The 16889-nt window shown below is 42.8% G+C and overlaps 1 protein-coding gene across 1 annotated transcript in view; it reads left to right on the top strand.

Moving 5' to 3' along the window:
* CSMD2 (CUB and Sushi multiple domains 2) overlaps positions 1 to 16889 on the top strand; it is a 664918-nt gene that overhangs the window by 580393 nt on the left and 67636 nt on the right. The window contains exons 45-48 of the mRNA XM_054497047.2: positions 9121 to 9201; positions 9671 to 9784; positions 12455 to 12643; positions 15363 to 15509. Coding sequence (XP_054353022.1) covers positions 9121 to 9201; positions 9671 to 9784; positions 12455 to 12643; positions 15363 to 15509 — 531 coding nt within the window. The remainder of the gene's footprint in view (positions 1 to 9120; positions 9202 to 9670; positions 9785 to 12454; positions 12644 to 15362; positions 15510 to 16889) is intronic.

The following is a 16889-nucleotide window of genomic DNA, read 5'->3' on the forward strand; positions in this document are numbered from 1 at the left end:
CCAAGCAGAGGAAGGCGGGCATCCACACAGAGAAGGATCAGCCCAGCAAAGGAAGTCAGTGCCCAAGTAGGGTGAGGAGCGAGGGGTCAGCAGAAATGAAACCTTGGTTCCAGATGGGTGACTGATCAAATACGTTAATACGTTAAGGACAATAGAAGGCAGGTGTCTCACTATCAGAGAAGAGGGTTAGAACTATGGATAGAGCAAAAATTATAATGTACCCAATGGTGTTAAATTTGAATTGGATGTATCAGTGTGAGCTTATAGTTTTCAATGTGTAGAGATATGGAAGAAAATATGAGTGTGTGAGTGGGGCATGTTTGATTACGTGTGTATGCACAAACATTTCTTAGCTGTTTCTACTGAGAAGGCTTCAGAGCAGTGATTCTTCAATAGTAATGAGCACATCTAGCACCAGACATTGGTTCCTAAATAACATTTTCCACTAACATGGACCAGGGCTCCTTGAAGAAATGGCTAATCCCAAGCCTGGGGCAGAGAAAGTAGAAGACAAGCCGGGAATATCTTATGGCAGAAACTAAGGAAATGCCCAAGGCATGATGGAGACATGTCAAAGGGACATAGAAGCTGGCTTGGAGGGGTTCTTACTGACCATATTGGGGATAATTTGAGAATCAAAGTTTTTTAAAATAGTAACAAATGGTGGTAACCTATTGAATCAAACAGAACACTATGTATATCCATGCAGATATTAATTAATTCCAAGTTTTTATAAGGAAGGGGATATTTACATAACTTCAAACTACCCCCTCCCCCACCCCTCCCCACACACAATAATAACAAAGGGAAAAAGAAGTGGAGAAGACTGGAAGACACACCTACCTCATCAATAATGGGACAAATTGAAATCATACTCCGGCTGAGAGGATGCAGTGAGAAGAAGCCAGCATCACTTCCGTGATTATCCAGTCGTAGAAGCACAAGCTGAACATAATCAGGAGGAAACACCAGGCAAACCTAACTTGAGGGATGGACTGTCAACTCCCCGGCAGGCAGTCTTCAAAAGTATAAAAGTTCTGAAGGTCAAGTAAAGACATTGGAACCGTTCCAGACTAAAGGAGACCAAAGAGACATGACAATGAAATGCAACATGTGCTTCTGAACTGGATCAATAAATTATCAAGGAATTTATCGGAAAAAAAGGTGAAACTTGAATGAGATGTGAAGATTCGATGGCAGTAATGTGTCAGTGTTAATTTCCCAATGTTGATGGTTGTTTTGTGGTTATGTGGGAGAATGTGCTTGTTTGTAGGAAATACACTAAGACATTCTGGGGTTACAGGGCTCATGTTGGTAACTTACTTGCAAATGGTTCATGGAAAAAGATTTTTGTACTATACTTCCAACTTCTCCTATACCTTTGTGGCTGCTCCAAATTAAAACTTTTATTTCCAAGGGAAGCTAGATACTAAAAAATAGCAAGACTGAAAAGAAACAAAATAGCATAATTTTCATAAGCACAAGAATCAGCAGAGAGCAGAAGCAACACTGTAGAAAAACAATGCAAAGATGGGAAGGACAAACCTGAAAATCTCAACCCAAATAGGGAGAAGGGCAGAGGTGTGAAAGTGGTAGAGAGAAGACAGAAGATAAGAAATAAGGAGACCCAGTGGACAAAGAGCCAAGACACTGATAACAAGCATTCAGGAAGAAAGGAACCAAATGGAAATGATAAAACTTTTCTGAGATGAAAGAAAACCTGTGTATATAAAGGAGCTCTCTGTATACCAAGAGAAATAAAAAAGAGGCTGGAAATTTTTTCAACTTGTAAGGATGAGGAGTAGGGGAAATCTACAAGAATCCAGGCTGAGAAAGTTACCTCAGATGAACCAAAATCAGACAATTCTCAGGCTAATTTTTGACATTAGATTACAGAAAATGAAGGAGGTGATGTTTAAGGGGGAGAAAAAGTTTGGGGCTTCATGTGTGAATGCAAGAAATTGTTGCTTGCAGGGATTCAAGAGTTTACAATTAGTGCCACTCTATCTCAAGCTGGGCTGTAACTCCAGGTGACTGTAACTCCGGGTGTGAACTCCAGATGAACCAATAACTCAAAATAGAGAAGATGTATAAAAGAAAAGATAAAAATGGGAAGTGTTCATACTAGCTAAGCACAGACTTGAAGCTAAATAATAATGGAAAATATGGATTCAAAGCAGTGCAAATACAATAATTCTTAAAAGACTAAAAATAATTATTTTATATTAATAAATGTGCAAGAAGTTGGAAAAGGGATAAGAGAATATCCTTATCTTTTGTGAAGGTGGAATCAATATATATTATCCAATTGTTGACTTTCATCGCTAGAGAAATAAGGATTTTGAGCATATATTTTAGTCACTAATATATTTAAAATAGAGTATAATACTTCTAAATCACTAAAAGAAAAAATATGTGAAACATAATCCAAATATAAAAGGCAGAAAGCAAAGGAAACTATTTAGGGACAAAGATACAGCAAGCACAAAATAAGACAAAGCAGTAGAATAAAATCATTCAATTATAATGAAAAATGCAAATTTATTAAAATTCAATTTCCTGTTAAAAAACAAAGACTCTTAATGATCTGGTTTGGCTGTATCCTCACCCAAATCTCATCTTGAATTGTAACTCCCACAATTCCCATGTGTTGTGGGAGGAACCTGAATTATGGGGTTGCGTCTTTCCCGTGCTAGTCTCGTGATAGTGAATAAGTCTCACAAGATCCGATGGTTTTAAAAAATGGGAGTTTCCCTGCACAAGCTCTGTCTTGTCTTGTCTGCTGCCATGTGAGACAGGCTTTCAACTTCCACCATGATTATGAGGTCTCCCCAGCCACGTGGAACTGTAAGTCCAATAAACCTCTTTCTTTTGTAAATTGCCCAGTCTCAGGTGTGTTTTTATCAGCAGCATGAAAATGGACTAATACACTTAGATTAACCTAAATAATATTCAACTATATTTTCTATACCAGGAACATAACTAAGACAATGTGACACAATTTAAAGATAAAAGGATGGCCAGAGATTATATTGGGCAAACATAAACAACAACAGTAACAATCAAAGAAAAATGCAGAATTCATAATGTCTTCAAGGTTCATCCATGTTATAGCATGTGTCAGTTTCCTTCCTTTTTAAGGCTGAATAACATTCCACACATGTGGTCTATATTTATTAATAACGTTCGTATAGACCACATTTTGTTTATCTGTTCATCCCTCTATGGACAGTTGGGTTGCTTCTACCTTTTAGCTTTTGTGAATAATGCTGTGAATAATAAAGAGCATGAGCGTCCACATATGTCATGATAATTTTTTTTTTTTTTTTTGAGATGGAGTCTCACTCTGTTGCCCAGGCTGGAGTGCAGTGGCGCGATCTCGGCTCACTGCAAGCTCTGCCTCCCAGGTTCGTGCCATTCTCCTGCCTCAGCCTCCCGAGTAGCTGGGACTACAGGTGCCTGCCACCTTGCCCGGCTAATTTTTTGTATATTTAGTAGAGACGAGGTTTCACCGTGTTAGCCAGGATGGTCTCAATCTCCTGACCTTGTGATCCGCCTGCCTCAGCCTCCTAAAGTGCTGGGATTACAGGCGTGAGCCACCGCACCCAGCTGTCATGATAATTTTTTAAGTGATTATCCAGTTAGGAAGGTTGCAGGAAGATGCCCACTTAGTGATAGGTAGTTTGAGAATTGCGTATCAAAAACCTTAACACAATATGATTAGCTACACATTCAAATCACTTTGTGGTGCTTATGCCACTCATAATGTTCTGTTTAACTGCCCATCTCCTCTGGGCACTTGGCAGCGGTTTCTACATTGTGACACCTCTCTATGCACACACCTGCCCCCCAGCCACAGAAGCTTGGACCAGAGGTGGACACCTGAGCTGACTACAGCAGGGGCAATCAGATGTTCTTTCTTGGGAAGTTGAAATAGAACCCAAAAGATTCTACTTTTGCCCGGACCCATATCCTGAAAAGAGAAGATAAAAATCCAAGTGCAATGGATTGCCGCTCTTCTACTTTCCATGTGGACCAAAAAATAGAACAATCCTATGTGCAGAAAGAGAATGATTGAGATGTGGAAAAATTTCTTTGGTTTCTGATGGCCCTTCAGTTCCTTGTCCTCTACCTTTGTGAAGTCCGGCTGCAAATCCACCCTTGGGTTCTCTGTTCTCTGAGAGGCTTTTTTGCTTATTCTAGCCTGGATTGATTTATTTACATCCAAAGGTTCCCAATGAATACGACAACCTAGGACCCAGCAGTCCTACTTCTGAGAATTATGCAAAGATATGTGCTGAAGATATTGCTTGATATGTTATAACAGGGAAATTAGAAATAATCTAAATGTAAAAATAGTAAGAGATTAGGTATTATAAATTTAAAATATATACTCAGAGAGAGAGAGATAGGGAAAGATACAGTCATTACAAATCATTCATGTACAAACCTGGGCAACATAGTGAGACTGCCTCTACCAAAAAAACAAAAATTAGCTGGGTGTGGTGGTGCATGCCTGTAGTCCCAGATGCTCAGGAGATTAATGTGGGAGGATCACTTGAGCCCAAGAGTTTGAGGTTACAGTAAGAGCTATGATAGTGCCACTGCACTCCAGCCTGGGTGACAGAATGAGAACCTGTCTCTAAAAAGAAAAGAAAAAGAATCGTTCATGTAGAATACAATTCAATGATTCAGGAAAATATTTATTTTATATTGTTCAGTGCAAAAAAAGCAGGTGATTTTAAAAACTCAGGTGATGGTATCACAAGAAAATGCAGTGATTATGGACTCCCGCCCTAGACCACACCACCACTCCTTGTGATGTTCTGAAAAAGAGATACAGACAAGAAACAAAGGCAAAGGAAGGCATTTCAATATTAGCTGGGCATGGACCCCAGATTCAAAAGCAGAGCCTGAGTCCTTTGGTAAGCTCAAATGAACCACCTGAGCTCACATTTTTTTCTAAGCTAATTTGGTTTTAAAGGCTTCAAATGAGGCCGAGAGTGGTGGCTCACGCCTGTAATCCCAGCACTTTGGGAGGCCAAGGTGGGTGGATCACCTGAGGTTGGGAGTTCGAGACCAGCCTGACCAACATGGAGAAACCTGGTCTCTACTGAAAATACAGTATTAGCAGGACGTGGTGGCACGTGCCTGTAATTCCAGCTACTTGGGTGGGTGAGGCAGGAGAATTGCTTGAAACCAGGAGGCGGAGGTTGCGGTGAGCCGAGATCGCAGCATTACAATCCAGCCTGGGCAACAAGAGCGAAACTCCATCTCAAAAAAAAAAAAAAAAGATAAAAGCTTCATACGAAAGGTCAATCCAGCACACCCAGCAGCTTAAGGAATAACGTTTCCAGAGAGACGACAGGGACCATTGTTCACAATGGCTGCTGCTGAGCCAACTGCTGCTTAACATTAATAAAGCAACTGCCCCCACCGCCCACCAGTTAACATGTTCACACACACCAGAATCTGGCTACGCTCTCTCAACACCTTACCCTCTTCCCCCCAGGAGAAGAAGGAGGGTATTCACAAAATGAAATGGAGGAGTCATCCTTGAATGTCCCCTGCCGTAGAATTCTGTAGCAATAACATGGTAGATACAGTGGGATACCATCAATGTGGTAAGAGAGAGAGAAAGAGCGCGTGTGTGTGTGTGTGTGTGTGTGTGTGTGATGGGAAACGGAGGGCATGTCTATAAAATACCCAAGATCCTACAGCAAAATCTTCATAATGCTTATGCCTAGATGGTGAGATTTGGGAAATTTTTGTTTTGTTGCTTTTTAGTATCCCATAAGCTTCCCGCATTAAACAGAAATTAGTAATTTTACGGCCAGGCACAGTGACTCACACCTGTAATCCCAGCACTTTGGAAGGCCAAGGTGGGAGGATCACTTGAGCCCAGGAGTTTGAGACCAGACTGGGCAATATCGTGAAACCCCATCTCTACAAAAAGAAAAAAAAACTTTGTAATTAGCCAGGTGTGGTGGCATGAGCCTATAGTCCCAGCTACTTGGAAGGCAGAGGTGAGAGGATAGCTTAAGCCCAGGAGGTCAAGGCTTCAGTGAGCTGTGATTGTGCCACTGCACTCCAGTCTGGGTGACAGAGCAAGACCCTGCTAAAAAAAAAAAAAAAAAGAAAAAAAAGAAAAAAAAAGTAGTTTTAAAATGCAATGGAAAATCACCCCAATCAAAACAGTAATCACAAAATATAAAGTACCCAGGCTTTATTTAAGTGGGGATTTGTTTTTATTCATTTTTTTCCCAGAAAAGTTTAGTATGCCTTAGAAGTTTTGAAGATACGTATGACGCCGAGAATGGAAGGCACCAATTTTTTTAACTTATTAAGAAAAATTATAATTGGCTACATAAAAACTTAATACTTCTACAAATCAAAAGTGCCATAAACAAAACTAGGCAAATGATAAACTGGGAAAATACAATTAACCGGCTAAGATCAACCTTGAATATTCAGAGTTCTTCAAATTTATAAGAAAAATAGGGGCAAAGAAGGTCTTTCATAGTTAGACCTTCTTTCTGCCTAGAGTTTTATAATGTCTCAAGCTGCAGGGTTTCACGGTGCACTGGACGTGGATGGTACAGTATGCAATGCACAGAGGCACCGTTTTGTCACGCCATATCGTTGGGTGATCATGAAGTGATATTTTAAGTATTTAAACTTCTAACATATTGGTTTATCGCAACTCTTTTAATAGACAGTTAAAAAGAGAAATGCAAATAGGCCATTAACATGTGAAAAATGCTTAGCCTAATTAGTTATCAAATGCCAATTAAAATAAAATAAATGCTGCTTTTTTATTTAGCAAGTTAACAAAGATTAAAACAGACGACTATCTCTCCCAGTGGGGCCTAAGTTCTGTGAGGGCAAGGGATGTATTTGTTTTGGTTGTTCTTGTAACCTCATCACCTGACACAGTGCCTGACCCAGGGTGAGCCCTCCATAGACAATCATTTCATGAACTGGGTGAAAGAAGAATGATGGCACCCAGTGCTGGAGGAACAGTCGCTCTGTTGACAGTATCAATGGGAACCATTTTCCTGGAGGGCAAAGTGGAAGCATGCAGTGAGTGCGGACGTGGCCTTCCCTGGCTTATGTTAAATCAAAGGTAAACCCACTTGGTTACCTCAAGAGTGCCTCTTAGTTTTAACACCCACATTTCACAGAGCTTACGTATCTCTCAGTATGATACATTTCAGCGAGTGAGTCTACAGAAAACATTTACAGTTGGATCCCCAAAAACATAATACACCATTTTAAATAAATCTATATGCAGGGAAAGTCTCAAGTTGCATTCCAACTACAGTTGGTAAAATGTCAGAATCCCATGCAGACTTTTGGAAAGGGGCCCCAATTCCATGGCGGGGATGTGTGTCTCAGAGGCTGCTGGCTCTGAGGTGTCACTCCATGCTGTTCATTGTAAACTGTACTCTACCACCTAGTGCCAGTCCTGAATGCATTCCCACTGAGCCTTTCATAGCTAGACCTTCTTTCTGCCTAGGGTTTTATAATGTCTCAAGCTGCAAGATTTCACAGCGCACTGGATGTTGATGGTACAGTATGCAATGCACAGAGGCACTGTTTTGTCACACCATGTTGTTGGGTGATCGTGATGTTTTAAGTATTTAACTTCTCTAACATAATGGTTTGTTGCATATATTTAGGTAGTTTATTTTGTCTTAATTACTTGTTGGATTTTGGGTTGAAGTACAACACAGTATAATTTTTTCCCACTTAAAATAATGGGATATAGGCTCCTAGTTAATATCTTTACACAGAACATTTGATTTCCACGAAAGGATTACTGACATTCAGCAGGAGATATCTGTACTTTCAAAAGGGTCATGTACTTGAATCTTCCTAGTTAAAAAAGAAAAAGAAAAAAACCATAAAAGATGCATATATAAAAAAAGATTTCATTGCAGCTTTATTTTAAATTGCAAAACTTTGGAAACCTAAATGGTTAACAGAGTATCTGTTAAATACATTCTAGTAAATCTGTATGATTAAATCCTATGAAGTTATTTCAATCATATTTTCTAAGAAATGTAATTATATGGGAAATTCTTGCAATATAATGGTAAGTGTGCAAGGATCAACACAAGATATATAACATATAATGCAAGTTGTGTAAAACAAAAATATTTCTATATGCAGAGAATAAACACTCCAAGAACGTACTGTAATTGGTTAACAGTCGTTATCTCTGAGAGGGCAATGGATAAGTTTGATTTCTTCCTACTGTTCCATAGAATACCTCAAATTTTCTTTAATGATAATGTATTATATTTGTATTTATTAAAGAACACTTTTTTAATATAGCAAGGATTGGGTTGATTGGAAATAGTAACGATAACAGCAGCAGTGGCAGCAAGAGCAGCTAACACTTGTATAGCACTTGACTCTGTGCCGGTAATAAAAGCCAGGGTATGAGCCCACACTGAACTTAGCCTCAGTAAATAGCATCCTGCCTCTAGCATCATCCAGTCTCTGCCCATAGGGATGAATTCCAGTCTAGAAAATTTGTGAAGCCAGAAGTATCTGGTCAAAGATCAGAAGGGTCAGCTTGTTAGCTGACTTCAGTGGGTACTCGCAGAAGCCACATGCAGCATGTAGATGCTCAGTGGTGGGAAGAATACAGGGTTTGAGAGCAGCCACACCTGGATTCAAATCCTGCCTGTGCCACCTAATTCCTATGTGACCTTGAGGAACTTACTTCACCTTTCTGAATCTCACTTGCTCACGAGTAGAGTAAGAGCACCTCACAGCATGGTCAGATGTTGTGAGGGTTAGAGTGGCAGCCTATAAAATGCCTAATATCCACGAGGCACTCAGAAAACGCTCCTCTCCCACCCTTCAGTGCTGGTGATGGTGTCACTGACTTCTTAGATCGCCCCTCTTTTGTTATTATTAATTTCAATAAGGATGACAGAAGATATGCAAAAAGGACTTGGCTAAACTTGCCATGTTTACAGATAAGTACTCATGAATATCTGTGTGTAAATAAATGAGGGATGAGAAAGTGAAGAATTGAAAAAATGAATGACAGCATACCTGGAGAATGATGATCTTACCCTGACTTGCCTGCTTTTATCTTTTCAGCTTATCCACTCACCAAATGCCCTCCTCCCACCATCCTTCCCAACGCCGAAGTCGTCACAGAGAATGAAGAATTCAACATAGGTACCACCTCCCAAGCCAGCAAGGACTGTGAGCCCAGGACTGGGGAAGGAAGGGAAGGTGGCAGGGGGAGCTGTCAGGCCAGTGGGCCTTATCTCCTGCTCCTGTCTGTGGAGAGAGAAACAGTAGGCCCTGTGCCAGAGGGTTCTGTCCACTGAGTTTGCACCCAAAATAAAATCAAAAGGGGAGGCAGGAAAACAGTTTTCTTTTGTGATTCAAGTCAGTATCTTTTTGAGAAATAAATCCATGCAAGACAGTATAAAATGTCCTGGAATATGAAACATTCCGAGGCTCAGACAAGGCTGAGTTGTGAGAGAGGAGCAGTTGTCTGGGCCATTTGATGGGAGCCGAGCTAGTTATTTAAGTCTGAACAGAACATGACCCGCCTCTGATTATCTCACCTGGAAGTGGGTTCAAGGTACTAATGGCTGGACTTCTTAAGAGAGTCTACATGTTGGTCTTTCTTTGACAGGTGACATCGTACGCTACAGATGCCTCCCTGGCTTTACCTTAGTGGGGAATGAAATTCTGACCTGCAAACTTGGAACCTACCTGCAGTTTGAAGGCCCACCCCCAATATGTGAAGGTAATTTCATGGAACTGCATCTGTCTGGGGCCTAGAAGTTCCTCCTGAACAAAGCCCTTGTTTTGCTCCTCTTTCTATTCCCAGTTCTCAGCTCAGTCACTGCCCCATAACATGAAAGGTCTCTTGGTAAGTGTTGTCTGATGGATGAATGAGTGCATGAGGAATGAGTGAGTGATCACTCTAGATAGGTTCTCTGCCCTGTTCTGATGTCTGAACCTGTGAATTGGCCACAGTGGCCACATTTATTTCCATCTGCCTTTTTTTTGTTCCTGGGAATTTCTTGGAATTGCATACTGAGTACTGGAAGGAGGAAGTCCCTCCCTGGGCCCTCAGGGGAGGGTGGGCTCACACACCATCCCTGCTTTACTGGTGCGCAGATGCACTCAAGGTGCTGTATGCCAAACCAGGCAACTGAGAGACCACAGCAGTCTTTATTCCAGTGTACCATGCCTTGACAGAAATGAATTCGCTTCAGCGAGTCACCCCAACTAAGATCAAAAAATAGTCTCCACTCATCAGGCATCTGTCCAAAGGCAACGTACCTGATTGTCCTGCCCTCAGTCTTCCCTTCTATAAACTGAGGATAATGATAGTACTTATGCCATGGGGGTATTAAATGGGTTAATAACGTAAACCAGTTTAGAATGATGCCTGGCATGCAGTAATTGCTCCATGTTTGATGTTAATATTATCACTAGTGCAACTACTGTTTCTAGAACTACTGCTACCTGCAAATATTCAGTAGGCTATGGGGAAACAGGTCAGCCTTTCCCCCATTTCTGGGAAAGCAAGAGTAGGAAGAACCTGCAATATGGACTGTCAGTGAGGAATAGCAGACCTGGTAGAGGCAGGAGGGGACCACCAGGCCTAAGAGAACTTAAGTATTACCACATCTCAGTGCCCTGTGCTGGTCATCGGATTAGTGAAATCAGGAGCATGTCAAAGTTAAGCGAATTTCCTCTTAGAAGACATTTGTTTTCCTTCTCCTCTTAAAATCAAAAAGGAAACTCTATTGGGAAAAGTCAGTGAGTACCTTTCCAAGCTACTCAGGCAGAATCCTGGATGAGTCCTGTGAAATTCTGGGCCACAGCAAGATTCTTTCTAGGAGCCCAGCCCCAGTGCTGATTACCAAGCCCCACTTCTCTGAAGGCAGAGGTGAGATGGGTGAACAGCCCGTGGCAAAGTGTTCTACCCAAAATAGCATTACCTGAGATTGTAATCCAGGGATTAATTTTTGGCCTTGCAGTTCCAGAAACTCCCTTTTACCGGTGTCCCAAAACCCAGCATACCCAGGAAGCCTGTCTAAAGGCACATCTACTGCAAAATACTGATTTCTCTGTGTGCAGTGATCAGAATACTTAAAACTATTGTCAATGCACACCTTTGTACTGAAAGAACATTGTACTGAAGAAGTTGATTTAGTCCTCAGAACTTTGCTTTGGCGTCCGCAACCCAAGTAAATGGAGGTGGATGGTCCTGAAATTGCTTTCCTGCTGTGATGCTTGCCTGTGCTCCAGGACAGAGCACCTCCTCAGTGCTGGAGAAGGGCCTCTCTGAACCAGCAGCTTCCCTCCCACTCATGGTGATGACAAAATAACCAATCCTGCTCCTCCAGCTCCTCCTTTTCTAAGTTCCAAGCTCAATGTCTTCCTTAGAATGACATTTTTTTCTTTAGCTATATTAATAGTACCAATGAGGCCACAGCCAAGTTCTGAGACCTTTCTGTTCAAGATGCAGTTATCATCGTTCCCTCTACAATTTATTGAAGCACTATGTTGCATGCTTTACATATATTATTTCATATTTTATATATATATATATTTTTTTTTTTTTTTGAGATGGAGTCTCACTCTGTCGCCAGGCTGGAGGGCAGTGGTGCAATCTCAGCTCACTGCAACCTCCACCTCCTGGGAAGCAATTCTCCTGCCTCAGCCTCCTGAGTAGCTAGGACTACAGGCACGTGCCACCACACCCAGCTAATTTTTGTATTTTTAGTAGAAATGGGGCTTCACCATGTTGGCCAGGATGGTCTCGAGTCCTTGACCTCATGATTCACCCGCCCCGGCCTCCCAAATTGCTGGGATTACAGGCATGAGCCTCTGCACCCAGCATATAATATTTTATATAATGCTCACGACAGCCCTGTAAGGTCTGTGTTATCTCTGTGTTGGAGATAGAGAAGCCATCACACAGAGAGGAGATAACTTGTTCAAGACCACACCAGTAGTAAGTGGCAGAGGTAGGCTATGAATCCAGGTGTATTTGACTCAAAATCCCATGTACTTACCTCTGCCTTATACAGTACAATCTTTGTTCAAATAAAACCCATTTTATAGATTATCTCCTTTGGATCTGGGGAAGCCTTACTGTTGTCTGTATGTATGTTCCATCCTCCCCTACTCAAAGCCAGGTAGTAGAACCCACAACGTATCTAGGAAGTGATTCCAACCAACTGGCGAAGCCCAAGTCCCAGAAATACTGCAATATTGACACAGGATCTAAGGCCACCTCATGTCATGGAGCAGCACAGTGATGGATGTGGGATCTTATCTGAATGTGCTCAAATGCTGATTTTCTAGTGGTTGTCTTTAGTATTGGGAAAAGCAAATGTGTTGGCCGTAGTTCCATCTCCACCCCCATGTACTTGGTGTTTCTCTTTCTTTCTCCAAGTGCACTGTCCAACAAATGAGCTTCTGACAGACTCCACAGGCGTGATCCTGAGCCAGAGCTACCCTGGAAGCTATCCCCAGTTCCAGACCTGCTCTTGGCTGGTGAGAGTGGAGCCCGACTATAACATCTCCCTCACAGTGGAGTACTTCCTCAGTGAGAAGCAATATGATGAGTTTGAGATTTTTGATGGTAAGTCGGTCAAATGCCACACAGTTCTCTGCTGCAGAAGACATGGACTTGCTCCAGAACCCGAGGAGTCTGTGCTGCAGTTTTCCTATCAGGGCTTGTCAGAAGCTCCACAGGATGTCCTTCCCTACCACAGCAACCCCAAGGCCATAGGACCTGAGGGGTGGCATGGCCCAAGCAGCAGAGCTGCTTGTACTGCAATTTGAACCTGTTACCAAACCTTTTCTTACTCTAGCTCCCACTCAAAGCCATTCCTGTTAATGTCAACAGATAAATGGGTCAAGCAGTATTCCCAAGTGAAGAGTGTGCTTCCTCCAAAACCCAGAGATCTACCAAACGTTGTGCTGCCTCTTTGGCTTTAAGAGGGAAAAGGTGCAATAATTTGCTCTTTAATTTGGAGGGCATGTCTCAGCATGCTTCAGACCACTGGACCCTAAAAATTTCACAGCAGAACCTTGTAGGATTTATCTCTTACCCTCTGGAGCACATGCATCTTGAAAAGGCATCTTGCCAAAGCACTAATTGTCCCTTCTCACTCATCAGTCTGATTAATATGATGTCCTCAATAGAGTGAACCAATATGTTCTATTCTGCAAGATGTCCAGATGGTCCACATCCCTTTATACTCTATTATGACAGAGAGCAGGAGAAGTAACATGGCTCTGGGGGAAACCATGAATGTATACTGTTGTCTACCTCATGTGAATGCAAAGTGCTTCTGATCCTCCTTTATGAAGGGTATGGAAAAGACTACATAGCCAGATCAACAGCTACATTCTATGTAACGAAGGCTGTGTTAATCTGTTCTAATAAAGATATGCGCCTCACACAGCTGCTACAATTGAGGCTCCTACTTTGTTAAGTGTATACTGTGAGACAGACCTGGGCCAGCACTCCATTTATTCCCAAAACCAACCTTCATACACCCCTCCTCTGGCAGAGTAGCTATGATAGTGCTTTGGACCCCCAGGCATCAGCATCAATTAACATCCTGTATCCAGAAGTCTTTGATATATCTGAACATTCCATTTTGTATAATATTCTGTTTTCTGAGTAAACAGTAGTAGGGCTTTTGGGGGAAGAACGGTAGGAACAACTACTATATACAATTATTGTCATTGTGCAGGGTCTTTTTTCATAGGGACCCAGCCTCTTGGGAAATGAAACCTGGCTCAAGTCTGCAAACTGGGCAAGGGATTGCACCTTTCTGCTGGGGGCAGCTTTTCTCATCCTGTGGTTATCTACTCATGATCTATTTTGTTCATATAGTTATACTTGTTTTGGCTGCTCTTCTTGGCTTCCTATTTACCTTGCCCTTAGGAACATCATGTTCTATGAGCCATCTTTGTAGATCCTGTAGGCCAGGCTCTCCCAGCTGCCATTCCAGCCTTGCTTCCCATTTTAGTAATTATGCCAACTTTGCTTCTGACTGTTAAGTAATTCCACCTGGCCTCTGTATTCTAGGACCTTCTCATCCCCATTACTGCTAGGGAGCCTAGTGTCTCTCCCCATCAGTTTTGACCCACAGAGGATAGCCATTAGTTACTCAGGTTTTCAGCAATGCTGGTGCTCACCCCCTCCAGAAAGGCTGGAGCTCCTCACCTCCTGATTGCTTTAGTAAATGGTGTCCTCCAGGTCTTCCTGAGAACTGTGGTCAGCTTTTACACAGCAGACCTAGCCCAGCATGCTACTTCTCCCAACCTTTCCCTTCACAGTTTGCATGGCAGTTCTGGTGTCTCTACTTTGTTTAATATGATCCATTAATTTTTCCAAGCTTCTAAGAGCTGTCTCAGTGGCATAGTAGAGCCATTACTCAGGGCCTTTTCCAGAGTGATAAATCCTGTGTTATGGATTATCCAGCTTTATATTCTGCGCCCCTTCAACCAGCCCCCTCGGGATGCAATGTCAGGCACTTAAGGTAGAACAAAAGAAGAGGGAGGTCTTTCTCAAAGAGCTTTCAAAAGCAGTATTAGGGAGCTCTGTTACTTCTGACCCCGAGACATGACATTTTCCTCTAGCTTTATTACTATGTATTCATTCCATAAATATTTTTTTCTATATGGCAGGCACTGAGCTTTTTTTTTTTTTTTTTTTTTTTTTGAGACTGAGTCTTGCTCTGTCACCCAGGCTGGAGTGCAGTGGTGTGATCTTGGCTCACCGCCTCCTGGGTTCAAGCAATTCTCGTGCCTTAGCCTCCCCAGTAGCTGGGACTACAGGCACACACTACCATGACCAGATAATTTTTGTATTTTTTTTTTTTTTAGTAGACATGGGGTCTTGCTATTTGCCCAAGCTGGTCTCAAACTCCTGGGCTCAAGTGATCCACCTGCCTCACCTTCCCAAAATGCTGGGATTACAGGCGTGAGCTTAAATACACACAAGAGAAGTAGAGTGGCCAAGTGGAAGAAGTTCCCAGTTTGAAAACCAGCTCTTGCATTAACCAGCTACTTGACTTTGGTCAAGTCTCAAAATGCAAATCAATTTCCTCTTACCTGCCAGCTCCTAGAGGTAGGCAGGGACTTCCTAGAGCACTGCTTTAGAGCTGGGCTTAGGAGAAAAGAGCATCTTGAGCAATGCCTGTGGATGCAGAGAGAGGAGTGCAAGTACAAATGATTTTGCTGACTCTGAACAAGTCACCTCACCCTCTGAGCCCTGAGGTCTTCCCTGGAGGCTCCCTGTGATGGCTCCCATGGTCTGTAATCCTGCATCCTTCTCACCCCAGGTCCGTCAGGACAGAGTCCTCTGCTGAAAGCCCTCAGTGGGAATTACTCAGCTCCCCTGATTGTCACCAGCTCGAGCAACTCTGTGTACCTGCGCTGGTCATCTGATCATGCCTACAATCGGAAGGGCTTTAAGATCCGCTATTCAGGTGAGTGAAAAAAACACACAAATAAGCCAGAGGCCCTCTCCTCATCGAAGCCACAAGCTCCTCTGTGGAGACGGGGCAGCCATTCCCCCCCTCTAAATCTGCCTCACCTGAAGCTAAGTGGTCTTTGCCATTCCCCTACCTCCTATTTTTCTATTCCATTCCCCTCTTTGAACCTCTTCCCTCTCTTCTCATACTGCCAGCCTTTGTCTTCAGGATAAGTTTAACTATTTTATATGATCTGATAATGCCTAACAGTGATCCTGTCCCTTTAGGAAAGTTAGGAAATGCTAATAAAAGTTTCTTAAAACTAAAAAGCCCTAAGGCATGGATCTCTGACTGGCAGATGTTAAGCAGGCAGCAAAGGATAGGCTATATTTCAAGGCCAGGTGCCTTTCTTCTGCTCTGCAAGCCATATCTTATAAACAGAGTCAGATCAAAAGGCCAAAGACTGACCTAGGCAACAATCTATAAGGACCGGAAAAAATATTCCTGGGAATATAATGAGATGGAGAAAATTGAATTTATCTGATCTCCCGTCATGGGGATTACTGTCTGTGGTTGGAAGAAAACTTCACAAGCTGCTTGATGTCCACTTTGAAGGGAGGTGGGTTCAGCGAACTGCTGACTGGGCTCCGCAAGCTTGGAGGCAGAAATGAATTACTTAAGACCATGGGGGGTTCCATCACGCACCAGTTCCCCTTCAGCACTCTTTCCCCTGGCTACCTTTGGCCTACATTCCAGGCAAACAATGGACAAATTTCTAAAGAATATTGGTTGGGGGCTAGGTGTGGTGGCTCACGCCTGTAATCTCAGCACTGGGGTGCCAAGGCGGGCAGATCACCTGAGGTCAGGCGTTTGAGACCAGCCTGACCAACATGGTGAAACCCCATCTCTACTAAAAATACAAAAATTAGCCAGGCATGGTGGCGTGCACCTATAATTTCAGCTACTTGGGAGGCTGAGGCAGGAGAATCACTTGAACCCGGCTGAGGCAGGAGAATCACTTGAACCCCAGAGGCGGAGGTTGCAGTGAGCCGAGATCACGCTACAGCACTCCAGCCTGGGCAACAAGAGTGAAACTCTGTCTCAAAAAAGGAAAAAAAAAAAGAATCTTGGTTGGAAGGAATGTCAAATTCAGTGCCTGAAGTCCCACTTGCCACAGTCCATCTCTTCTCATGGGTCTCCTATTTGCAAGACCAGCCCATACTCAGCGGGTGAACAGTCTTAAAGAATCCCTGGGTGTAGCTTTCAGGGAAGAGCCAACCAGAGGAAGCTGAGGGCCCCTGGGAGGAGGTGGGTCTTGACTGTCTCAGAGCCCATATCCTCTGCAAAGTCCATCCAACCTCTCCTTTCCCTGGTGCACACAGAGGAGGGGTCTGG

Source organism: Pongo pygmaeus, chromosome 1 (genome assembly GCF_028885625.2).
Source record: "Pongo pygmaeus isolate AG05252 chromosome 1, NHGRI_mPonPyg2-v2.0_pri, whole genome shotgun sequence".
In the NCBI taxonomy this organism is placed as follows: domain Eukaryota; kingdom Metazoa; phylum Chordata; class Mammalia; order Primates; family Hominidae; genus Pongo; species Pongo pygmaeus.